Below are 20,395 nucleotides of genomic sequence, written 5' to 3'. Positions count from 1 at the left end.
AGGTGTCAGATAAACTCAAGGTACAGTGCACTGGCCTCCAGACAGCTTTCTGACCTGGAACCTGCTGGATAGGAGGCCTGCACACTCTCGGATCCCTTCCAGAGCCTAGGACTCCATGACTGGTATTAGGAGTGATAGCATCCCTAACTCAAATTCTCTCTGATTTGCTGCTGTAGCTTCTAGGTTCAGAGAGGCTGGGTCTTTCCAAAGGAAACCAGGTGCAGTGTAGCTGCAGATACCTGCTCAGCTGGATAAGCTTTTAATCATGGAAAGAAGGCTACTAAAGAAGGAAATGAAAAAACTCCTGTAAGTCTGATTGAGAATAACTTACATTTACTGCACTGAGCATTTGGTGGGGTTTATGTCACAGATGGCCTGGATATTGGCAGTGGGGTAAAAACCTAAAGAAGAATCTGTTCCTGGGCTATAGGAGAAAGCCAGATGATCTGGCCTCTGTCTCCTGCCCAGGAGGCCTCACATGTGGTGCAAAGCAGGATGCTGAATCTCTTGGGAGGATGTTTCTGCCAGCAGCGTGCACATCTGAGGCATCCCCATTCTAGAGTCTAAGATCTGAGCCCACAGTCCCAGCCTGTGCTGGGCAGGGTATGCCTTTGAAAGGGCCCGACTGGTAAAAGGTATAGATTTCTGGAAAAATGTACCCAAGGGCCCAGCATTTAAATTGCAGACTCTGCTTCTTCTATTGTCAGGCTTATTGATTAAATAATTTATCTCCATCTTCTGCACTCCGAACTTTGTTTTAAACACATAAAGAAAACATTAAGTTTTCCAATGGAAATTTTTTTCCTCCTGTGGTAGCTTTTCTTTGACTTGGTACTTTGTTAAGAGGTTGGTGAAAATCACAGACCATATAAAAAGAGGAGAAAAAGGTTATTATGTTATATTTCATGATTATAGGCACAACAATAATACCCTTTTATTAGAGATCTTATCATAGTCTCCATTAAATGTCCTTTCTCTGCCTACTAAGATAATTATCTTTTAACAAGTTCTTTAAGAAATGCTGCAATAGGGGCTTCCCTGGTGGCGCAGTGGTTGAGAGTCCGCCTGCCGATGCAGGGGACACGGGTTCGTGCCCCGGTCCAGGAAGATCCCACATGCCGCAGAGCGGCTGGGCCCGTGAGCCATGGCCGCTGAGCCTGTGCGTCCAGAGCCTGTGCTCCACAACGGGAGAGACCACAACAGTGAGAGGCCCGCATAGCACAAAAAATAAAAAGAAATGCTGCAATAAACTATGTATGAATTCACACATGTTTACATGTATGTTTTTGGAGGTCAACATAATAAAGAACAAACCATGATTAGGAATACCAGTTCCTCTACATATCTCATCCAAAGAACTGGAATTTCAAAACTGATATAAATATAATTTTTTATGTATATATAGTTTAATTTTACCCAAAGAATCTATTTAGGCTACTTTAAATAAAGTGTCTTGGAATTACAAAGCAAAATTTCAAGAATTTTTGTCCATCTAGAACAGCTTAATGACTCAGAAGAAGGGCTTTTCGAACCCCAAAGCAAATTTATCCCCAGCATAGGAACTTGCCCAGAGTGTTTGGTAGAGACCTTGACAAACAGAACTGTCCTTATGTAACATTGTGAGATGGACCTTGGAGACCCCAGAGTCCTTTTCCTATATCTATTCCCTCTTCTTGACTTTCCCAGGGTAGTCCTCCTTTCTATTCACCTCCCAGGGCCCTTATTCCACCCTCCCCTTATTAAAAGTCCGTTAGGAAAGCATCTGATAAGGATACACTAAAGTGGAATCACTAATGTGTTTTTACACATAACCCCTCCTAACGGTATTTGCATTCTAATGGGAAAAAAGCCTTCGGGCAAAAGAACACATCTGTGTGGAATATCATATATCTGGAAGTTATCAACTTTGGACATCCTGCCTGAATTTAGCAAGGGCAGCAAGGGAATCTTTATTTTAAATAGTGGGTCTCAATCCTTTCGGTTTTGTAAAATCTGTTCTGCCTTTGGGGATTTATCATACTCCCTGCTTTCCTAGAAATTCAGTCCTATGTGAGTTTAATTTTACGATAAATGTGATTTGTTCATGATGGTTAGACACTTCAAACCTGCAGGGTTGCAGAATGGCCGTTTAAATCAAAATGAATATTAACTCAGCTACCAGAGCCATCGGTGACTTCGCTTGTATTTGGTGGAGGAGGGAGGGATGGGGAAGGAATGTTCTTCTGCAGACCGTGCTCCCATGTCTTTCCCGCTGGTTCAATCCTGCTCTCTTGCTTTTAAGGGGAGATTATATTGGCATCAGACTTCGGGAAAATGAATTTGACCCAAAAGGAAGAAGGCAACTCACCTTTCTAGATGATATGGTAAAGAAAGGCATGCTGCCACGAGTCACATTTGTGTCTTATGTGTATTATGGGAACAGAACAAGGATCTAATATCTATCATAAGCAAGGCTAATCTTGATCTCCCCAGAATGTCCTCTTCCTCATCTTCTCAACCTAGGATTGTCCATGTGGTCTCTTCAACTCATTAAACTGAAAGCAAGAAGAATGAGAAAATTAAAGTCATGAGACTTTTGCTCTTTATTTTCTATTAGGAGAGAAAAGATTTAAAAGCAAAACGAGTACAAGATTAAATGTGACAGACATGATGTTAAAAGCTTGCTGACGAGATTAACTATCGTGTAGTTCTCAAATACAATTTTTTACCATTTATGGAGAAAACCAAATAATTGAATAATCCTAAAACCCTTTTTTATTATATTATACATGTTGAAACTCAGATTCATACTATGTAATCAAAGTTCACTTCACATAAATTAAGGAACCTATGTAAAGATCTAATCCAAAAGAGATTAGTAAACCCTCAGCTTTTTTATGCTACCCATTTACTATTCTTGCACTAATGAGGAAGAAGAAACCACCTGTCCCTCCCCGCCCCCTCCCCTTCCCTGTCTGATTTCTCTGGAGCTGAATGAGCAGTTAAGGCTTGGTATTCTCAACCACTTCTCTGTGCACGTATTAAATGGAGAAATTAAATCAATTAGATAAGTGCTTCTCAAACTTTAATGAGGTCTTATTACAAGACCGTTTTGATTAAGGGGTTCAGGGGTGGGGCTGGAAATTTGCATTTCTAATGAGCACACAGATGATGCCAGTGCTGCTGGTCCAGGCATCAATCTTTGTATTAGGTTTCAACAAGTGAGCACGGCCCTCCCTTCCTTCCTTCCTTCCTTTTCACTTTGGTTCAGTCCCTGAAATAAATAATTACATTCTTATAATTACATTGTTTACACAATGTTAGAGTTACATAGAACCTTGGAACACATCTACAAACACAGAAACAAAACTGACCTTCCTTTTACTGGAGCTGGGGTTAGGGAGGAGAAAAGGAATGTTTTGATAGACAAATGGCAAAGATGCTTAGAAATTATCAGGAAAAGGTAGTGGGGAGGATAGGAATGAACATGGAATTGGTCCTCAGCTTTTTACCGCATATAAGACTCTTAGAAAGTCACTTGGTCTACCTCCAGTTCTCTGCTTCTGCTGGACCCTCCTCCTGGGAGGTCCTTCTCCACCTGTAGACATTCTCCTCATCCCCCAAGCCCCAGCTCCATTGACGCCTCCTCTCTGAAGCCTCCCGGGATTCCCCCAACTCCTCAGATGGACACACCACCTCCCCTGTGACCCTGGGCACTCAGTTCTGATGTTCCACAGAATTAGAAATTGTTCTCTGTGTCCCTCTTCCTCTATCTTCCCCTTTTTCTATTTTAAAATTCAAGGAAACTGTGGCCCAGAGAACAGCAATTGCTCACCCAAGGATATAGTACCATGAGTTGTTGGCAATACCTAGATTTGAACCAGATTCCCTGATTCCCAGTTTAGTATTCCATGAATCTATCTTTTCATTTCTGGCTCATGCGCGCACGCACACACACACACACACCACTCTAGTGTGAGGTAAATGTAATGCCTGAAGAACACGAGTTATTTCTGCCTGAGCATCAGGTTACTGGACACAGCTGGTGATCCTCACCTTTGTGGACAAGACAAACGAGTAGAATAGGCTTAGCAGTGCCATTGTCATTGTGCCCAGCATGTGCTTCAGCCAATGTCTCAGCCTGTTCCTTTGCTGTCTGTGCTTCCTGCTTCCAGGCACACTATGACTTGGCCATCAATGTTGCTCTGCAGTGGCTGGATCACTCAGAAGACTTAACTTGGCTGGAGTGGGAGAAAGTGTAAGTTGAATAGTTCTTTTTCTCTTTCTTTTTTTTTTTTTTAAACTGTGATTAATGACAGAGGAAGTTCACCACAAGGCACTCAGATTTGAAAATACTATGGGGTACGTATCCCCCTCCAACTAGAAACCTGAAGAAACCCTCACAGTTGTCAATTCGAGGAAGTCATATACATGCTTACATATTTTGCATCTCTGTGAGTTGGTTTCTGTCCGATGCAGATCTTTCTTGCATAGAATGTTCTGCCTTAGAAATAAAACTGTGCTTTATTGTGTACGTGCCTTGACTTTTTTTAAAAAAATGATCAGTTCTGTGGGTAAGGCTGCAATCTTTTCCTAAGAACTATTAAACACAACTTCTTAAGCATTTAACCAGATGTGCACCTGAGCTGAGCGGCTTGAATCACCACAGTTTGAATCCTTGCTGGGATTACTGACATCTTCTCCCATGTGTGCCGAGCAGACCCACTCAGTTAGGAAGAATATGAAGCTAATGAGGCCGGGATTGAATCACTTGTTCTGGAGGCCAGCTGTTTTTTCTGCTCTGTGACTTTAGAACATACACCTGGTGCTGAATGGTTGTATCAGTATTTAGTTGTAATAAGCAGAAAATCCAGTTTAAAACGGACTTAAGCAAAAAAGTAAATAATTTAAAAAAGGAGAGAGGGAGGAGAGATTTATTGCCTCTGTATCTGGAAAGTCCACAGCTAGGTCCTCATTAGGCATGGCTTAATTCAAAACTCAAACCAGGTCATCAGGATCTACCTCTTGGCTACTTCCTCTGGATGGACGCTATTCCTAGTTTCAGCCCACTTTATCACAACATTCAGGCCAGGGGAGAATGGACTTTTTAAAAATCACAGAATTGTGTCTCAATGGCTCTGTTTGCTCTGACTTATCTGGGGGTGCTAGCTAATTTAGGCCACAGTGTGTTTTCCATCCTTGGAATCTAGGGGTGTCATCAGCTTCCCTGGAAACTTACAGGCTTATAGGGGGTTAAGGCAGTTAACCCCAAGCAAACTGCCACAAGAAGGGGAAAGGATATAGGTTGGTGAAACCACAATTTTCCACCGTAGTGGCCAGTCCACCAGGATTTGATAGCTGCGGAAATGTGGATAGATGAGGGCAAATTCGTCACCACTGTTGGAAGATTCAAAATTCAAAGTGTACACTTTACTGATAATGGATTAATCATATCAATTTTGTGAATAGCATAGCACACAGCCATTGGTAATTACTTATTACTTATGATTATTGTCACAATCTTAGCAGGCGTCAAACAAAACAAGAATAAACCCTCCATTCTTATTTATTCACATTCCCCCTTAGGAAAATGCCATTTCGGGGTAGACCCATATATCCAAACCACAGAGAACGAGAAGCAATGATTTTATCGTCTTATGCTGGAATCTTAATGGTAAGGAAAAGAACATTATTTGCATACATGGAGATTTTGTATCTACGATGTGCATTTTCGTATTAATGAATATTTATTTTACTTTTTCAACCAATGTTTCTAAATATGTAGAATTTACTAATATTAAATTTTTATTTTTAAAGATTAATAAAAAGACTGACTTCTATATTGTATCGTGAAAACATTTATTTAAGGGGAAAAAAATAACACATAGATCATTGGTATTAGGATACTCTGATTTATCCATTTGTTTAGAAGACATTTATTTGGTGCCCATGGTCTCCAGGCATGGTACTGGATATATGGGAGCTATAATAGCTTTGTTTTGTAATAAAAGAAAAGCCATGATATGATAATACATTTTTGTTATTGTCGTTGTTTAACAGAACAGTATCCCAATTGAGGAAGTCTTTAAAATTTATGGGGCTGATTCTTCTACCAATTCTGGTGCTACCAAGGTAGGGACAACCTGAGACTATCAATATAAGGGATTTTTAGAGAGAATTTCTTTCTTTTATGAATTCATAATGTTGCATTTCCAGGCATGAAATAACAGTTTTATATCATGATGGATAAAACCAGATGTAGCCATATCTTACTTGGGTAATAACTGTAAGATGCTTTCCTTATGTAGAGGACTATATTCATAATACCAAATGCATTTTATGGAAGGCCAAATAGAGGCAGCCAATAGAGCACCAGGCTCAGAGTCTAGATTCTGCCTCTGTCTCTGATTAACAGAATTTCTCACTTACACCTTTCATGATGTGGATCTGGTAAGTCCAAGCGCTCCTCTTGTATGATGTAATAACTTCTAGCACGAGGACAAGACCTGCAACATTCATTCTCATGAGAAATTATCTAGCTTACTGCTGCCACATTTCTCCTGCCCACAAGACTGCTTGGAAGTCAGTCTAATAGAAGCACTAACGATCTGGGAGTCCAGAGACCCAGGGTGAGTTCTGACTGGGTCCCTTTCCCTCTTTGGGCTTCCATATACTCATCTTAAAAAAACAAAAACAAAAACGGAGTATTCTGAATGGTCTTTACAGTCAGTTCAGGTTTTGCTGTTTGTGAATGTATGAACCTTTAGTAAACGTTTAAAATATGGGCTTCTATTTAGAGGTGAACTACTGATCTCTTTAGATACTTCTAGAAAAGGGAAGAAGAAAGGGCAGATGGGGTGGGGTTGGCAGGGATGTGTAGTGGGAGGGAGTCAGGGAGGGAAGCAGGGAGAACCCACAGCCTCACATGAGGACTTCTACTCACACAGCAGCTTTCAATGCCCCCCACCAGGATTTGGAAGGGAGGCGAGGTCAGGGGCAGGGCTACGGCCACAGGAATGCCTGCATCCTTTGTTCTCTTACCTGCAGGCCATACTGCAGACAGTGGGGTCCTATAAAGTAAAAAGTCCACCAGGGCCAGCTTAGGAGACAAGCATTTCCTCAGAAGTGTTGTAACTGAATCCAATGGCCCTCTCACCTTGATCCGTATGTAAGCTGGCCTGGTCCTGAGACTCAAGTTCCCTTGATTACAGAGGAAATCAGCACCTCCTCTCTGATCACTCTGGTTTCAACTCTATCCATTCATTCATTCACTCACTCATTCATTCAATATAGTTGTAGGTGCAGGGATACAAGGGTGGGTGAGTCAGAAAAGATGACTTTCTCATGAATCTCATATCTTGGAGCTGACATTCTACCTTGGCTGAGGTATAAGCCACACCAGACTCAGTGCTCCTCAGAGACCCAAGCTGTTCTTGGCTTTTAAAGAAAGCCCAGCTCTTTTGTGTTCTTACAGAGACAAGTAAACCATGCTGCTTCATTCCTGTTTGTTTTTTCTGCAGCTTTCTCCCTTCCAGGCTGCCCTCTTCTCCCCTTTCCTCAAACCCTCCCCGCCAACACACACATATAAATATCTGAGCCCAAGCTCCACTGCTTCAGACATTGTGTTTTCTCCCCCTTCATCTTCTGTGTCTGGGACAGGTCTAGAGCAGGCCATAGGCACCTCTGGTTGGTTGGTCTCAGCTCAAGTGGCCAGAGAGCAAATACGGAAAATCACATCCTGGAGGGAATGGCACTGTGAACCCCTCCGGTCTGAGCTGGGTTATCCATCAAGAAGGTTTGCAAACATGGGTGTCAGAGTAGCTCAGATGAGCCAGGTTCATTAAAGGGGCCAGAACAGGAAGCCGCACTGTTTAGAGCGGGCTGGCCAGTCCCTATCCATCCATCCGGCCTTTCATTCATTCATTAAAGAGCCTTTATTCAGCACCTTCTCTGTTCTTCACAGTCTCTGTCTTCACAATCAGTTACCAATAACAAAAAGTCCAGGTGTACAGGTAGACTACATAATGACCAGTTCTGCAGGGAAATAAATCGTACCCTCAGAGAGGGGGTGTTGTCAAACTCAAGTTCACGTGGCTGCTGCACAGTGAGACCAAATGACCGAAACGTCTAAGTTTGGAGCACAGCAAAGTTTATTGCGGTGCTGAGCAAGGAGAACGGGGAAGCTTCGGCTCAAAAGACCCGAACTCCCTGGTGGGTCTCAGGGAAGACATTTTTATAGGCAAAATTTGGTGGGAGGGCTGCAGAGTATGTAACCCTCCTCTGATTGGTTGGTGATGAGGTAACTGGGTGGTGTTCTGGGAATCTCAATCATCAGCCTTCTGGTTCCAACCAGTCTGGGGTCCGTGTGCTTCTGCTCAGCCTGAAATGACCTCCTCCACCTGGGTGGGAGCCTTAGTTCCCATAGAAGAACTCAGAGATACGTATCAGATTGCCATGCACATTCCCTGAAGAGGAACCAGGACCAGCCCCCATCTCTGCACTACTGTTCTCTCTCTGCGTTCAGTCACTCCCCTAACTGGTAACTGTTTGAATCTGCCCTTTGGAACTCAGGGAATGTCTGATGCTTTTTTTCTACAAACAAAAAATGGGGGACATGGAAAGGCTGTGGTGTTCAGGAGGGCTCCACAGGGTCCTGCTCAGTTTCAGTCCCCCCTTTCCTTTGATACTCCTCAATCTTGAGGGGAACAGGTGTTGGACAAGAAACAGAATAATGTTTTGGATAGAGAAGTTAATCATAACTCAGCAGAGGAACTCGATTTTAGGGGGACTGGGCTTCAGGGGCTTTCCTTAAAAGACCTGAGTTTGTTTATTGTTACAGAATATGAGTGTCCTGTATGTGAAAGGCCATTTGTGTAAGGGTTAAGCATGAGAATCCTAGAGCCAGGTAGCCTGGGTTCGAACCCCAGCTCTACCAGCTATCAGCAGATTAATCCTGGGCAAGTCTTCTAAACTCTATCGGCCTTGATTTCATTTGTAAAAACAGGGACCAGAAGATGGGGTTTCTGTGGGAAATAAGGTGAGTTATATCAGTAAAGCCCTTAGTGGTTGGCACATGGTAACCTCAAAATAATAGCTATGGTTAAGGTTCTGGTACCCAGGAGGAAGGGGGTGTATCTGATTTCCTCTATATTCCTCTAAATCAGGGTTTCTTAACATTTTGGGTCAGATCATTCTTTGTTGTGTGTGTAGGGGGTGGAGTCGGGGCTGTCCAGTGCATTGTGGGATGTTTAGCAGCATCCCTGGCCTCTGCCCATTAGATGCCAATAGCTTACCACTCCTGCCCCGTGATGTGACAACTAAAAATGTCTTTCAACGTTGCCAAATGTCCACTAAGAGACAAAATCACAGCTAGTTAAGAACCACTTCTCTAAATATTCAAAAATGAAATAGCTCATCAAGCATCCATTGTATTATTAATACATTATAAACCTTGCCTATTTTAGATAAAAAATTCTCACAAAGGGTATGAGATGATGTGAGATACAGACATAAGCATCTGAGGATCATCTACCCCTGTGGACCTCACAAGCTCCTCACTGACTCAAAGATGCCAGCTCAGGCCTTTCTCTTGTGGCTACACGTCGGCTGTACTTAGTCACCCCCTCCACATCTTAAAGAATTAGCAGGACCTCTTAATGGAAATGGAGCATTTCAAAGATGAAATTGTAAGATCTATTTTAAAACAGTCCTTTGGGATTTAACATAACTTCATAAAAATGGTTTTAACTAGGAGGTGTGGTTGTTCAAAAAAAAAATAGTTATTGACAAAGGTTCCTCTCTAACCGCTGCATGTATATGAATCACTTTTGATTCCTTTGGATAAAATGTCTCCTAAGCAACAGCTAAAATCCTTCCCACTCAAGAGCTTAAAGCGCTGTTGAATACTAATCAGATTATGTAGAATTTCTGGCCACTGGAATTGGCCACTTTGGTACCACATGGGTACTGTGTGTGGGCTTGATGGCTTTCTTCAGGACTATTTGCTGCCACCTAGTGACAGAAAGGCCTCCTGGACTCAGAATTGTTCAATTCTGTTAAGCTTTGCGTTCTGCTCCCGATAAGGGAGCTGGTTTTGGCTGACAGGGAGCCATTTTTCTGCTGAGGAACATGGACCCATAGGGAAAAAAGATTTAACTAAGAACTTCACACAAGTGAGGGTTATTTGCAGTTAGCTTCAGATAAATATAAGAGGTCCTACACAATTTTAAACTGAAGTAAAAGGAGCATAAATCTTCCTTCAACAAATAAAGCAAACAATAAAAATATTCTTCAGCTCCCCTTTGACAGAGAAAGAGGGGAAAAGGAAAGGGGGGCAGAGAGAGTGAAAACTGGTGTAACAAAGACAAAGGCAGGTAACTAGAGAACATCAGAATCGCTTCTTTCCACACCCTAGTGTCTGACCATCCATCATTTCACTCTATCCAGACTTACATCCAGAGTCCAAAGCAAGCTCTTCAGAGGCAAACAGACTGGTGTCTAGTCCCAGCTCTGTCACTTGCTAGCTGTGTGGTACACTGAAGATATCAGTAACTTTGAAGTAAAAAAAGAGCATATGATTAACTCTAGGTTTAGGATTTCAATGTCATCCTACTTGAAAAATAATTTTTCTTGTAAACCACGCAGGAAGCTATATTAACGGCTTGCATGAATCATCAGATTATAAGGAGTCATAGAATATGTGAGCTGGAAGTGACTTTAAAATCCTCAGCTTCTCTCTTCTCCTGTGGACACAGGAAAGCCTGTTTTTTTTTTTTTTTTTTTTTTTTTTGGCCATGCCACGCGGCTTGTGGGATCTTAGTTCCCTGGAACCCAGGCCACAGCAGCGAAAGTGCCAAGTCCTAGCCACTGGACCACCAGGGAATTCCCTGAAAAAGCCTGTCTTGAGTTTTCTAAGTGTCAAAAATGGCATCAGGGATGCCATAAGAACTGGTTCTCTTTCTTACATGTGGCATGTATCACCCTGCGGGGCTGTTATCATAGCCACCCTTGCTCCACACAGATACAAAGCCTTCTTGTAATTACTTTCTGTGTTTTAGGGTCATCTTGCTGAATAGATTAGATTACGTGCTTCTTGAGGTCAGAAGCCTTCATTCAAGCTTATGTTTAATTCTTTACAATGCTGGATATGACACAAACTCTCAATAAATATGTTTGCCATTTGAATAAAAGGCTGAGGTCGGCTGTTCCGGGTAAGATGGCGGAAGAGTAAGACGCGGAGATCAACTTCCTCCCCACGGATACACCAGAAATACAGCTACACGTGGAACAACTCCTACAGAACACCTACTGAACGCTGGCAGAAGACCCCAGACCTCCCAAAAGGCAAGAAACTCCCCACATACCTGGGTAGGGCAAAGCGGAGAGATTACCGCACAGAGGATCGGTGCCGAGCGGCACTCACCAGCCCGAGAGACTTGTCTGCTCGCCCGCCGGGGCGGGCGGCGCTGGAAGCTGAGGCTCGGGCTTCGGTCAGAGCGCAGGGAGAGGACTGGGGCTGGCGTTGAGAACTCAGCCTGAAGGGGGCTAATGTGCCACAGCTAGCCGGCAGGGAGTCCGGGAAAACTCTGGAGCTGCCGAAGAGGCAAGAGACTTTTTCTTCCCTCTTGGTTTCCTGGTGCGCGAGGAGAGGGGATTAAGAGCGCTGCTTAAAGGGGCTCCACAGACGGACGCGAGTCGCGGCTGAAAGCGCGGAGCCCAGTGACGGACGTGGGACGCTGGGGCTGCTGCTGCCGCCGCCAAGAAGCCTGTGTGCGAGCGCAGGTCACTGTCCACACTGCCCTTCCGGGAGCCTGTGCAGCCCGCCACTGCCGGGGTCCCGGGATCCAGGGGCGGCTTCCCTGGGAGAACGCACGGCGCGCCTCGGGCTGGTGCAGCGTCACGCCGACCTCTGCCACTGCAGGCTCACCCCTCACTCCGTGCCCCTCCCTCCCGCCCGGCCTGAGTGAGCCAGAGTCCCCGAAGAGGCTGCTCCTTTAACCCTGTCCTGTCTGAGCGAAGAACAGACGCCCTCCGGGGACCTACACGCAGAGGCGGGGCCAAATCCAAAGCTGAGACCCAGGAGCTGTGAGAACAAAGAAGAGAAAGGGAAACCTCTCCCAGCAGCCTCAGAAGCAGCGGATTAAAGCTCCACAATCAACTTGATGTACCCTGCATCTGTGGAATACATAAATAGACAACAAATCATCCCAAATTGAGGAGCCAGGAGTCAGTGCTGTGCCTCTGAGGTGGGAGAGCCAACTTCAGGACACTGGTCCACAAGAGACCTCCCAGCTCCACATAATATCAAACGGCGAAAATCTTCCAGAGATCTCCATCTCAACACCAGCACCCAGCTTCACTCAACGACCAGCAAGCTACAGTGCTGGACACCCTATGCCAAACAACTAGCAAGACAGGAACACAACGCCACCCATTAGCAGAGAGGTAGCCAAAAATCATAAAAAGTCCGCAGACACCCCAAAACACACCACCAGACGTGGACCTGCCCACGAGAAAGACAAGATCCAGCCTCATCCACCAGAACACAGGCACTAGTCCCCTCCACCAGGAAGCCTACACAACCCACTAACCCAACCTTAGCCACTGGGGACAGACACCCAAAACAACGGGCACTACGAACCTGCAGCCTGCAAAAAGGAGACCCCAAACACAGTAACATAAGCAAAATGAGAAAACAGAAAAACACACAGCAGGAGAAGGAGCAAGATAAAAACCCACCAGACCTAACAAATGAAGAGGTAATAGGCAGTCTACCTGAAAAAGAATTCAGAATAATGATGGTAAAGATGATCCAAGATTCTATTTCCAAGATCCAAAATCTTGGAAATAGAATAGACAAAATGCAAGAAACAGTTAACAAGGACCTAGAAGAACTAAAGATGAATCAAGCATCGATTAAAAACACAATACATGAAATAAAAAATACTCTAGATGGGATCAATAGCAGAATAACTGAGGCAGAAGAACGGATAAGTGAGGTGGAAGATAAAATAGTGGAAATAACTGCTGCAGAGCAAAATAAAGAAAAAAGAGTGAAAAGAACAGAGGACAGTCTCAGAGACCTCTGGGACAACATTAAACGCACCAACATTCGAATTATAGGGGTCCCAGAAGAAGAAGAGAAAAAGAAAGGGACGGAGAAAATATTTGAAGAGATTATAGTTGAAAACTTCCCTAATATGGGAAAGGAAATAGTTAATCAAGTCCAGGAGGCACAGAGAGTCCCATAGAGAATAAATCCAAGGAGAAATACGCCAAGACACATATTAATCAAACTGTCAAAAAGTAAACACAAAGAAATCATATTAAAAGCAGCAAGGCAAAAACAACAAATAACACACAAGGGAATCCCCATCAGGATAACAGCTGATCTCTCAGCAGAAACTCTACAAGCCAGAAGGGAGTGGCAGGACATAATTAAAGTGATGAAGGAGAAAAACCTGCAACCAAGATTACCCAGCAAGGATCTCATTCGGATTTGATGGAGAAATTAAAACGTTTACAGACAAGCAAAAGCTGAGAGAGTTCAGCACCACCAAACCAGCTTTACAACAAATGTTAAAGGAACTTCTCTAGGCAAGAAACACAACAGAAGGAAAAGACCTACAATAACGAACCCAAAACAATTAAGAAAATGGGAATAGGAACATACATATCGATAATTACCTTAAATGTAAATGGACTAAATGCTCCCACCAAAAGACACAGATTGGCTGAATGGATACAAAAACAAGACCCATATATGTGCTGTCTACAAGAGACCCACTTCAGACCTAGAGACACATACAGACTGAAAGTAAGGGGACGGAAAAAGATATTCCATGCAAATGGAAACCAAAAGAAAGCTGGAGTAGCAATTCTCATATCAGACAAAATAGACTTTACAATAAAGACTACTAGAAGAGACAAAGAAGGACACTACATAATGATCAAGGGATCGATCCAAGAAGAATATATAACAATTGTAAATATTTATGCACCCAACATAGGAGCACCTCAATACATAAGGCAAATACTAACAGCCATAAAAGGAGAAATCGACAGTAACACAATCATAGTAGGGGACTTTAACACCCCACTTTCACCAATGGACAGATCATCCAAAATGAAAATCAATAAGGAAACACAAGCTTTAAATGATACATTAAACAAGATGGACTTAATTGATATTTATAGGGCATTCCATCCAAAAACAACAGAATACACATTTTTCTCAAGTGCTCATGGAACATTCTCCAGGATAGATCATATCTTGGGTCACAAATCAAGCCTTGGTAAATTTAAGAAAATTGAAATTGTATCAAGTATCTTTTCCGACCACAATGCTATGAGACTAGATATCAATTACAGGAAAAGAGCTGTAAAAAATACAAACACATGGAGGCTAAACAATACACTACTTAATAACGAAGTGATCACTGAAGAAATCAAAGAGGAAATTAAAAAATACCTAGAAACAAATGACAATGGAGACACGACGACCCAAAACCTATGGGATGCAGCAAAAGCAGTTCTAAGAGGGAAGTTTATAGCAATACAATCCCACCTTAAGAAACAGGAAACATCTCGAATAAACAACCTAACCTTGCACCTAAAGCAATTAGAGAAAGAAGAACAAAAACATCCCAAAGTTAGCAGAAGGAAAGAAATCATAAAAATCAGATCAGAAATAAATGAAAAAGAAATGAAGGAAACGATAGCAAAGATCAATAAAACTAAAAGCTGGTTCTTTGAGAAGATAAACAAAATTGATAAACCATTAGCCAGACTCATCAAGAAAAAAAGGGAGAAGACTCAAATCAATAGAATTAGAAATGAAAAAGGAGAAGTAACAACGGACACTGCAGAAATACAAAAGATTATGAGAGATTACTATAAGCAACTCTATGCCAATAAAATGGACAACCTGGAAGAAATGGACAAATTCTTAGAAATGCACAACCTGCCAAGACTGAATCAGGAAGAAATAGAAAATATGAACAGACCAATCACAAGCACTGAAATTGAAACTGTGATCAAAAATCTTCCAACAAAGAAAAGCCCAGGACCAGATGGCTTCACAGGTGAATTCTATCAAGCATTTAGAGAAGAGCTAACACCTATCCTTCTCAAACTCTTCCAAAATATAGCAGAGGGGGGAACACTCCCAAACTCATTCTACGAGACCACCATCACCTTGATACCAAAACCAGACAAGGATGTCACAAAGAAAGAAAACTACAGGCCAATATCACTGATGAACATAGATGCAAAAATCCTCAACAAAATACTAGCAAACAGAATCCAACAGCACATTAAAAGGATCATACACCATGATCAAGTGGGGTTTATTCCAGGAATGCAAGGATTCTTCAATATACGCAAATCAATCAACGTGATACACCATATTAACAAATTGAAGGAGAAAAACCATATGATCATCTCAATAGATGCAGAGAAAGCTTTCGACAAAATTGAACACCCATTTATGATAAAAACCCTGCAGAAAGTAGGCATAGAGGGAACTTTGCTCAACATAATAAAGGCCATATATGACAAACCCACAGCCAGCATCGTCCTCAATGGTGAAAAACTGAAACCATTTCCACTAAGATCAGGAACAAGACAAGGTTGCCCACTCTCACCACTCTTATTCAACCTAGTTTTGGAAGTTTTAGCCACAGCAATCAGAGAAGAAAAGGAAATAAAAGGAATCCAAATCGGAAAAGAAGAAGTAAAGCTGTCACTGTTTGCAGATGACATGATACTATACATAGAGAATCCTAAAGATGCTACCAGAAAACTACTAGAGCTAATCAATGAATTTGGTAAAGTAGCAGGATACAAAATTAATGCACAGAAATCTCTGGCATTCCTATATACTAATGATGAAAAATCTGAAAGTGAAATCAAGGAAACACTCCCATTTACCATTGCAACAAAAAGAATAAAATATCTAGGAATAAACCTACCTAAGGAGACAAAAGACCTGTATGCAGAAAATTATAAGACACTGATGAAAGAAATTAAAGATGATACAAATAGATGGAGAGATGTACCATGTTCTTGGATTGGAAGAATCAACATTGTGAAAATGACTCTACTACCCAAAGCAATCTACAGATTCAATGCAATCCCTATCAAACTACCACTGGCATTTTTCACAGAACTAGAACAAAAAATTTCACAATTTGTATGGAAACACAAAAGACCCCGAATAGCCAAAGCAATCTTGAGAACGAAAAATGGAGCTGGAGGAATCAGGCTCCCTGACTTCAGACTATACTACAAAGCCACAGTAATCAAGACAGTATAGTACTGGCACAAAAACAAAAAGATAGATCAATGGAACAGGATAGAAAGCCCAGAGATAAACCCACGGACATATGGTCACCTTATCTTTGATAAAGGAGGCAGGAATGTACAGTGGCGAAAGGACAGTCTCTTCAATAAGTGGTGCTGGGAAAACTGGATAGGGACATGTAAAAGTTTGAGATTAGATCACTCCCTAACACCATACACAAAAATAAGCTCAAAATGGATTAAAGACCTAAATGTAAGGCCAGATACTATCAAACTCTTAGAGGAAAACACAGGCAGAACACTCTATGACATAAATCACAGCAAGATCCTTTTTGACCCACCTCCTAGAGAAATGGAAATAAAGACAAAAATAAACACATGGGACCTAATGAAACTTAAAAGCTTTTGCACAGCCAAGGAAACCATAAACAAGACCAAAAGACAACCCTCAGAATGGGAGAAAATATTTGCAAATGAAGCAACTGACAAAGGATTAATCTCCAAAATTTATAAGCAGCTCAGGCAGCTCAATAACAAAAAAACAAACAACCCAATCCAAAAATGGGCAGAAGACCTAAATAGACATTTCTCCACAGAAGATATACAGACTGCCAACAAACACATGAAAGGATGCTCAACATCTTTACTCATTAGAGAAATGCAAATCAAAACTACAATGAGATATCATCTCACACCAGTCAGAATGGCCATCATCAAAAAATCTAGAAACAATAAATGCTGGAGAGGGTGTGGAAAAAAGGGAACCCTCTTGCACTGCTGGTGGGAATGTGAATTGGTACAGCCACTATGGAGAACGGTATGGAGGTTCCTTAAAAAACTACAAATAGAACTACCATATGACCCAGCAATCCCACTACTGGGCATATACCCTGAGAAAACCATAATTCAAAAAGAGACATGTACCAAAATGTTCATAGCAGCCCTATTTACAATAGCCCAGAGATGGAAACAACCTAAGTGTCCATCATCGGATGAATGGGTAAAGAAGATGTGGCACATATATACAATGGAATATTACTCAGCCATAAAAAGAAATGAAATTGAGCTATTTGTAATGAGGTGGATGGACCTAGAGTCTGTCATACAGAGTGAAGTAAGTCAGAAAGAGAAAGACAAATACTGTATGCTGACACATATATATGGAATTTAGGAAAAAAATTGTCATGAAGAACATAGGGGTAAGACAGGAATAAACACACAGACCTACTAGAGAATGGACTTGAGGATATGGGGAGGGGGAAGGGTAAGCTGTGACAAAGTGAAAGAGCGGCATGGACATATATACACTACCAAACGTAAGGTAGATAGCTAGTGGGAAGCAGCCGCATAGCACAGCGAAATCAGCTCGGTGCTTTGTGACCGCCTGGAGGGGTGGGATAGGGAGGGTGGGAGGGAGACGCAAAAGGGAGGGGATATGGGAACATATGTATATGTATAACTGATTAAATTTGTTATAAAGCAAAATAAATTAAAAAAAAAAAAAAAAAGGCTGAGGTCAAATCTAGACGTGCCCTGCTGAGTTGCCTATAAGCTGTCCGGTCTATAAAGACAGCATGACTTCATTTATTGTTTAATCCAAATTTTCTGTCCTTTCTGTGTGAGGTGGCGGTTACCCAGTAACTTGCTAGCACGTTCTCTGGTTTAGTTGATTAAACTTATCACGATGTGTGGGTACCCTGACTGCCTAATAGTTTATTGGTTTTTTCTCCTCACTCAGCCCTGGAAAGGCAGGAACCTTGTTACCAACAGCAGCTCCTGTTACCAACAGCAGCTCCTTGTTACCAACAGCAGCTCCTAAAACAGGGCCTGACCCACAGTAGTGCTCACTGGAAACTTGTTGAATGAATGAAAGGTTGAAGAGACAGTCCTAACCTTGAGGAAGTTTCTGGTGCAATGCAGCAGACAGCGGGTTATAACTATTGCACACTGGGGTTGTTCTATGTGAGGACATGTTTTTAGTTCACAGAGGAGTGAGTCAATAATTTGGCCTTAGGATGGGATGGGGGGGGTGCCAGCGCCCGAGAGGGGAGGTGGGGAGACATCGGGGTCAGTTTCTCAGAAAAGGTGATGTATGAGCCACATCTTAAAGGAAAAGTAGGAGCCTCTAGGCAGAAGAGGAGGAAAAAGCTATTCCAGGTAAAGGGAACCACGTGAAGAGCATCATTGTGTGAAAGAACATTCTAGGCAAAGAACAGCAACAAAAGGCAGTGTGGGAAAGTGCATGACCCATGAAACATGATCCTCAACTGCTAGTAACGCGTCAGGACGATGGGTTGGGGAAACAGGCCGAGCCCCGAAACAAGTGCTATAACCAGCAGCTGTTGACAGTACGAAGTGGGTGCAGCTTTTAAAAGTAGAACTGTTTTTTTTTTCAGGTTCCCAGAGCTCCACCCTTCCACCTCTCCTTGCACCCTTTTGCCATGTTAACAGCACCCAAAGCAGCAGAATATGCCCTCAAACAGAGTAAGCCTGTTTACTTCCATTGCTTAGAAAAATTTAAGTAAAACTAGGAGATGTACTTACAAAGTAAGGTCAAAGTTGTTATGGTAATAACATCTTTCTGTCTGGTGGAATTTAAAACAATCAGGATCATTTATGACTTGATTTCCCCCCATCATTGAAATCAGGGAAGTCATTTCTCAGAAATTTTGGTGATGGAAGCAAAGCACCCTAGAAGGGAAGGATCTAAAACTGAGGTGGACTCATTTTTAAAAATGTTTTTATACAGACATGATGACTACATGTGTCTCTAGGTGTCAAGTTAAGAAGGGGAGCAACGAATCAAAATACCACCAGCAGCTCTACAAAGGAAGAAAATGTCACAGAATGGAAACCATAAAATAATTTATCTGTGGACACACAGCCAAAGAACAAAGTAGGTCTAAAAATGCAAACTGAACCAAACTGATACCAGGTGTTTGGGGAGTACTTTACTTATATTGTGGCTAAAAGTCTAGCCTTTGGGAGTTAGATTCTCTGGTGGCACAGTGGTTGAGAGTCTGCCTGCCGATGCAGGGGACGCGGGTTCGTGCCCCAGTCCGGGAGGATCCCACATGCCACGGAGCGGCTGGGCCCGTGAGCCATGGCCACTGAGCCTGCGCGTCCGGAGCCTGTGCTCTGCAACGGGAGAGGCCACAGCAGTGAGAGGCCTGTGTACCGCAAAAAAAAAAAAAGAAAAAAGAAACTAAAGCCCCAGCTGTATGACTTTGGGCAAGTTGCTTAATCTCTCCTCCTCTGCAAAATGGGAAGAATAATGGTACTTACCTCTTAAGGTCGTTGAAATGATTAACTGATATTATGCATGTTAAGAGATTAGAACAACAACAAAAAAAGAGAGATTAAAACAGAGTAAATCCTAAATAAATATTGACCATTATTATCTTTTTAGCATTTGAGAAATACTATCCACAGTTAATCAGCTATTATTCTGTTGATTCCAATAAGTGTGTTGAGGAGAGGATTTGTATTAACATCCGTGTCAAATGTTCCTATTCTTGGTCCCTTTCTCACTAATGAAAATTTTATCTTTGCCTGCTTTGCATCTCTGCTGCTTCTGCCCTGCCCATCTAATTCCTTGGACGTTTATGCTTCAGAATTCAGAGAACGGTCAGAGATGGACAGGGCTGGAAAGTAAGGAGAAAGAAAGGAGGGTTCTTTGCCGTTCCAGCTCTGCGTTCTGTGCAAAGTGAAAAGGAAATTTTAAAAGTCAGAGAGACCAAAGCTGAGCAGGGAAAGAATCAGAAAAGTGGTACAAACTGGCTGGCTGGGATGTTTTAGGGTTTTGTTGAATGAGAGACTCTGGGTCATCTGGAGGGTTGTAAGGTAGGAAAGGGAAGGGGAAATTTTGAAAACAGAATCACTGGGTTATGAATTGGGTTCGCTTCAAGAAACACAAGTGAAAACTGAAATTCCTTTTTATGTAGTTTGGTTGCTATACTATGCATTTTTAAAATGTGAATCTCTGAATAGACTGGGTCACACAAGGCTCAGGGTTTATTCAGATTTTCTGAGGCAAACTATTGACTGATTAGAAATGTAACCTTATCATAGCAAATGCTTTAAGAACTGCCTGAAATCTTTGGTCACATCAGGG

At 42.3% G+C, this 20,395-nt stretch overlaps 1 protein-coding gene across 1 annotated transcript; it reads left to right on the top strand.

Annotated features, from left to right (window-relative positions):
• Window positions 1–265: 265 nt before the first annotated feature.
• LOC308621328 (uncharacterized protein C2orf80) lies at window positions 266–19,141 on the top strand (the record flags this gene model as incomplete). Its single annotated transcript, XM_081241761.1, has 7 exons — window positions 266–306; window positions 2,282–2,363; window positions 4,155–4,237; window positions 5,566–5,653; window positions 6,040–6,111; window positions 18,678–18,765; window positions 19,056–19,141. 7 exons carry the CDS (start codon window positions 266–268, stop codon window positions 19,139–19,141), a joined length of 540 nt encoding a protein of 179 aa, XP_081097887.1.
• Window positions 19,142–20,395: the final 1,254 nt, after the last annotated feature.

The sequence above is a fragment of the Mesoplodon bidens genome (assembly GCF_964165515.1).
Source record: "Mesoplodon bidens genome assembly, chromosome: 8".
NCBI classification, from domain to species: Eukaryota; Metazoa; Chordata; class Mammalia; order Artiodactyla; family Ziphiidae; genus Mesoplodon; species Mesoplodon bidens.
The sequence above is the reverse complement of the archived record's forward strand: the minus strand, read 5'-3'. Positions and strand labels throughout refer to the sequence as shown.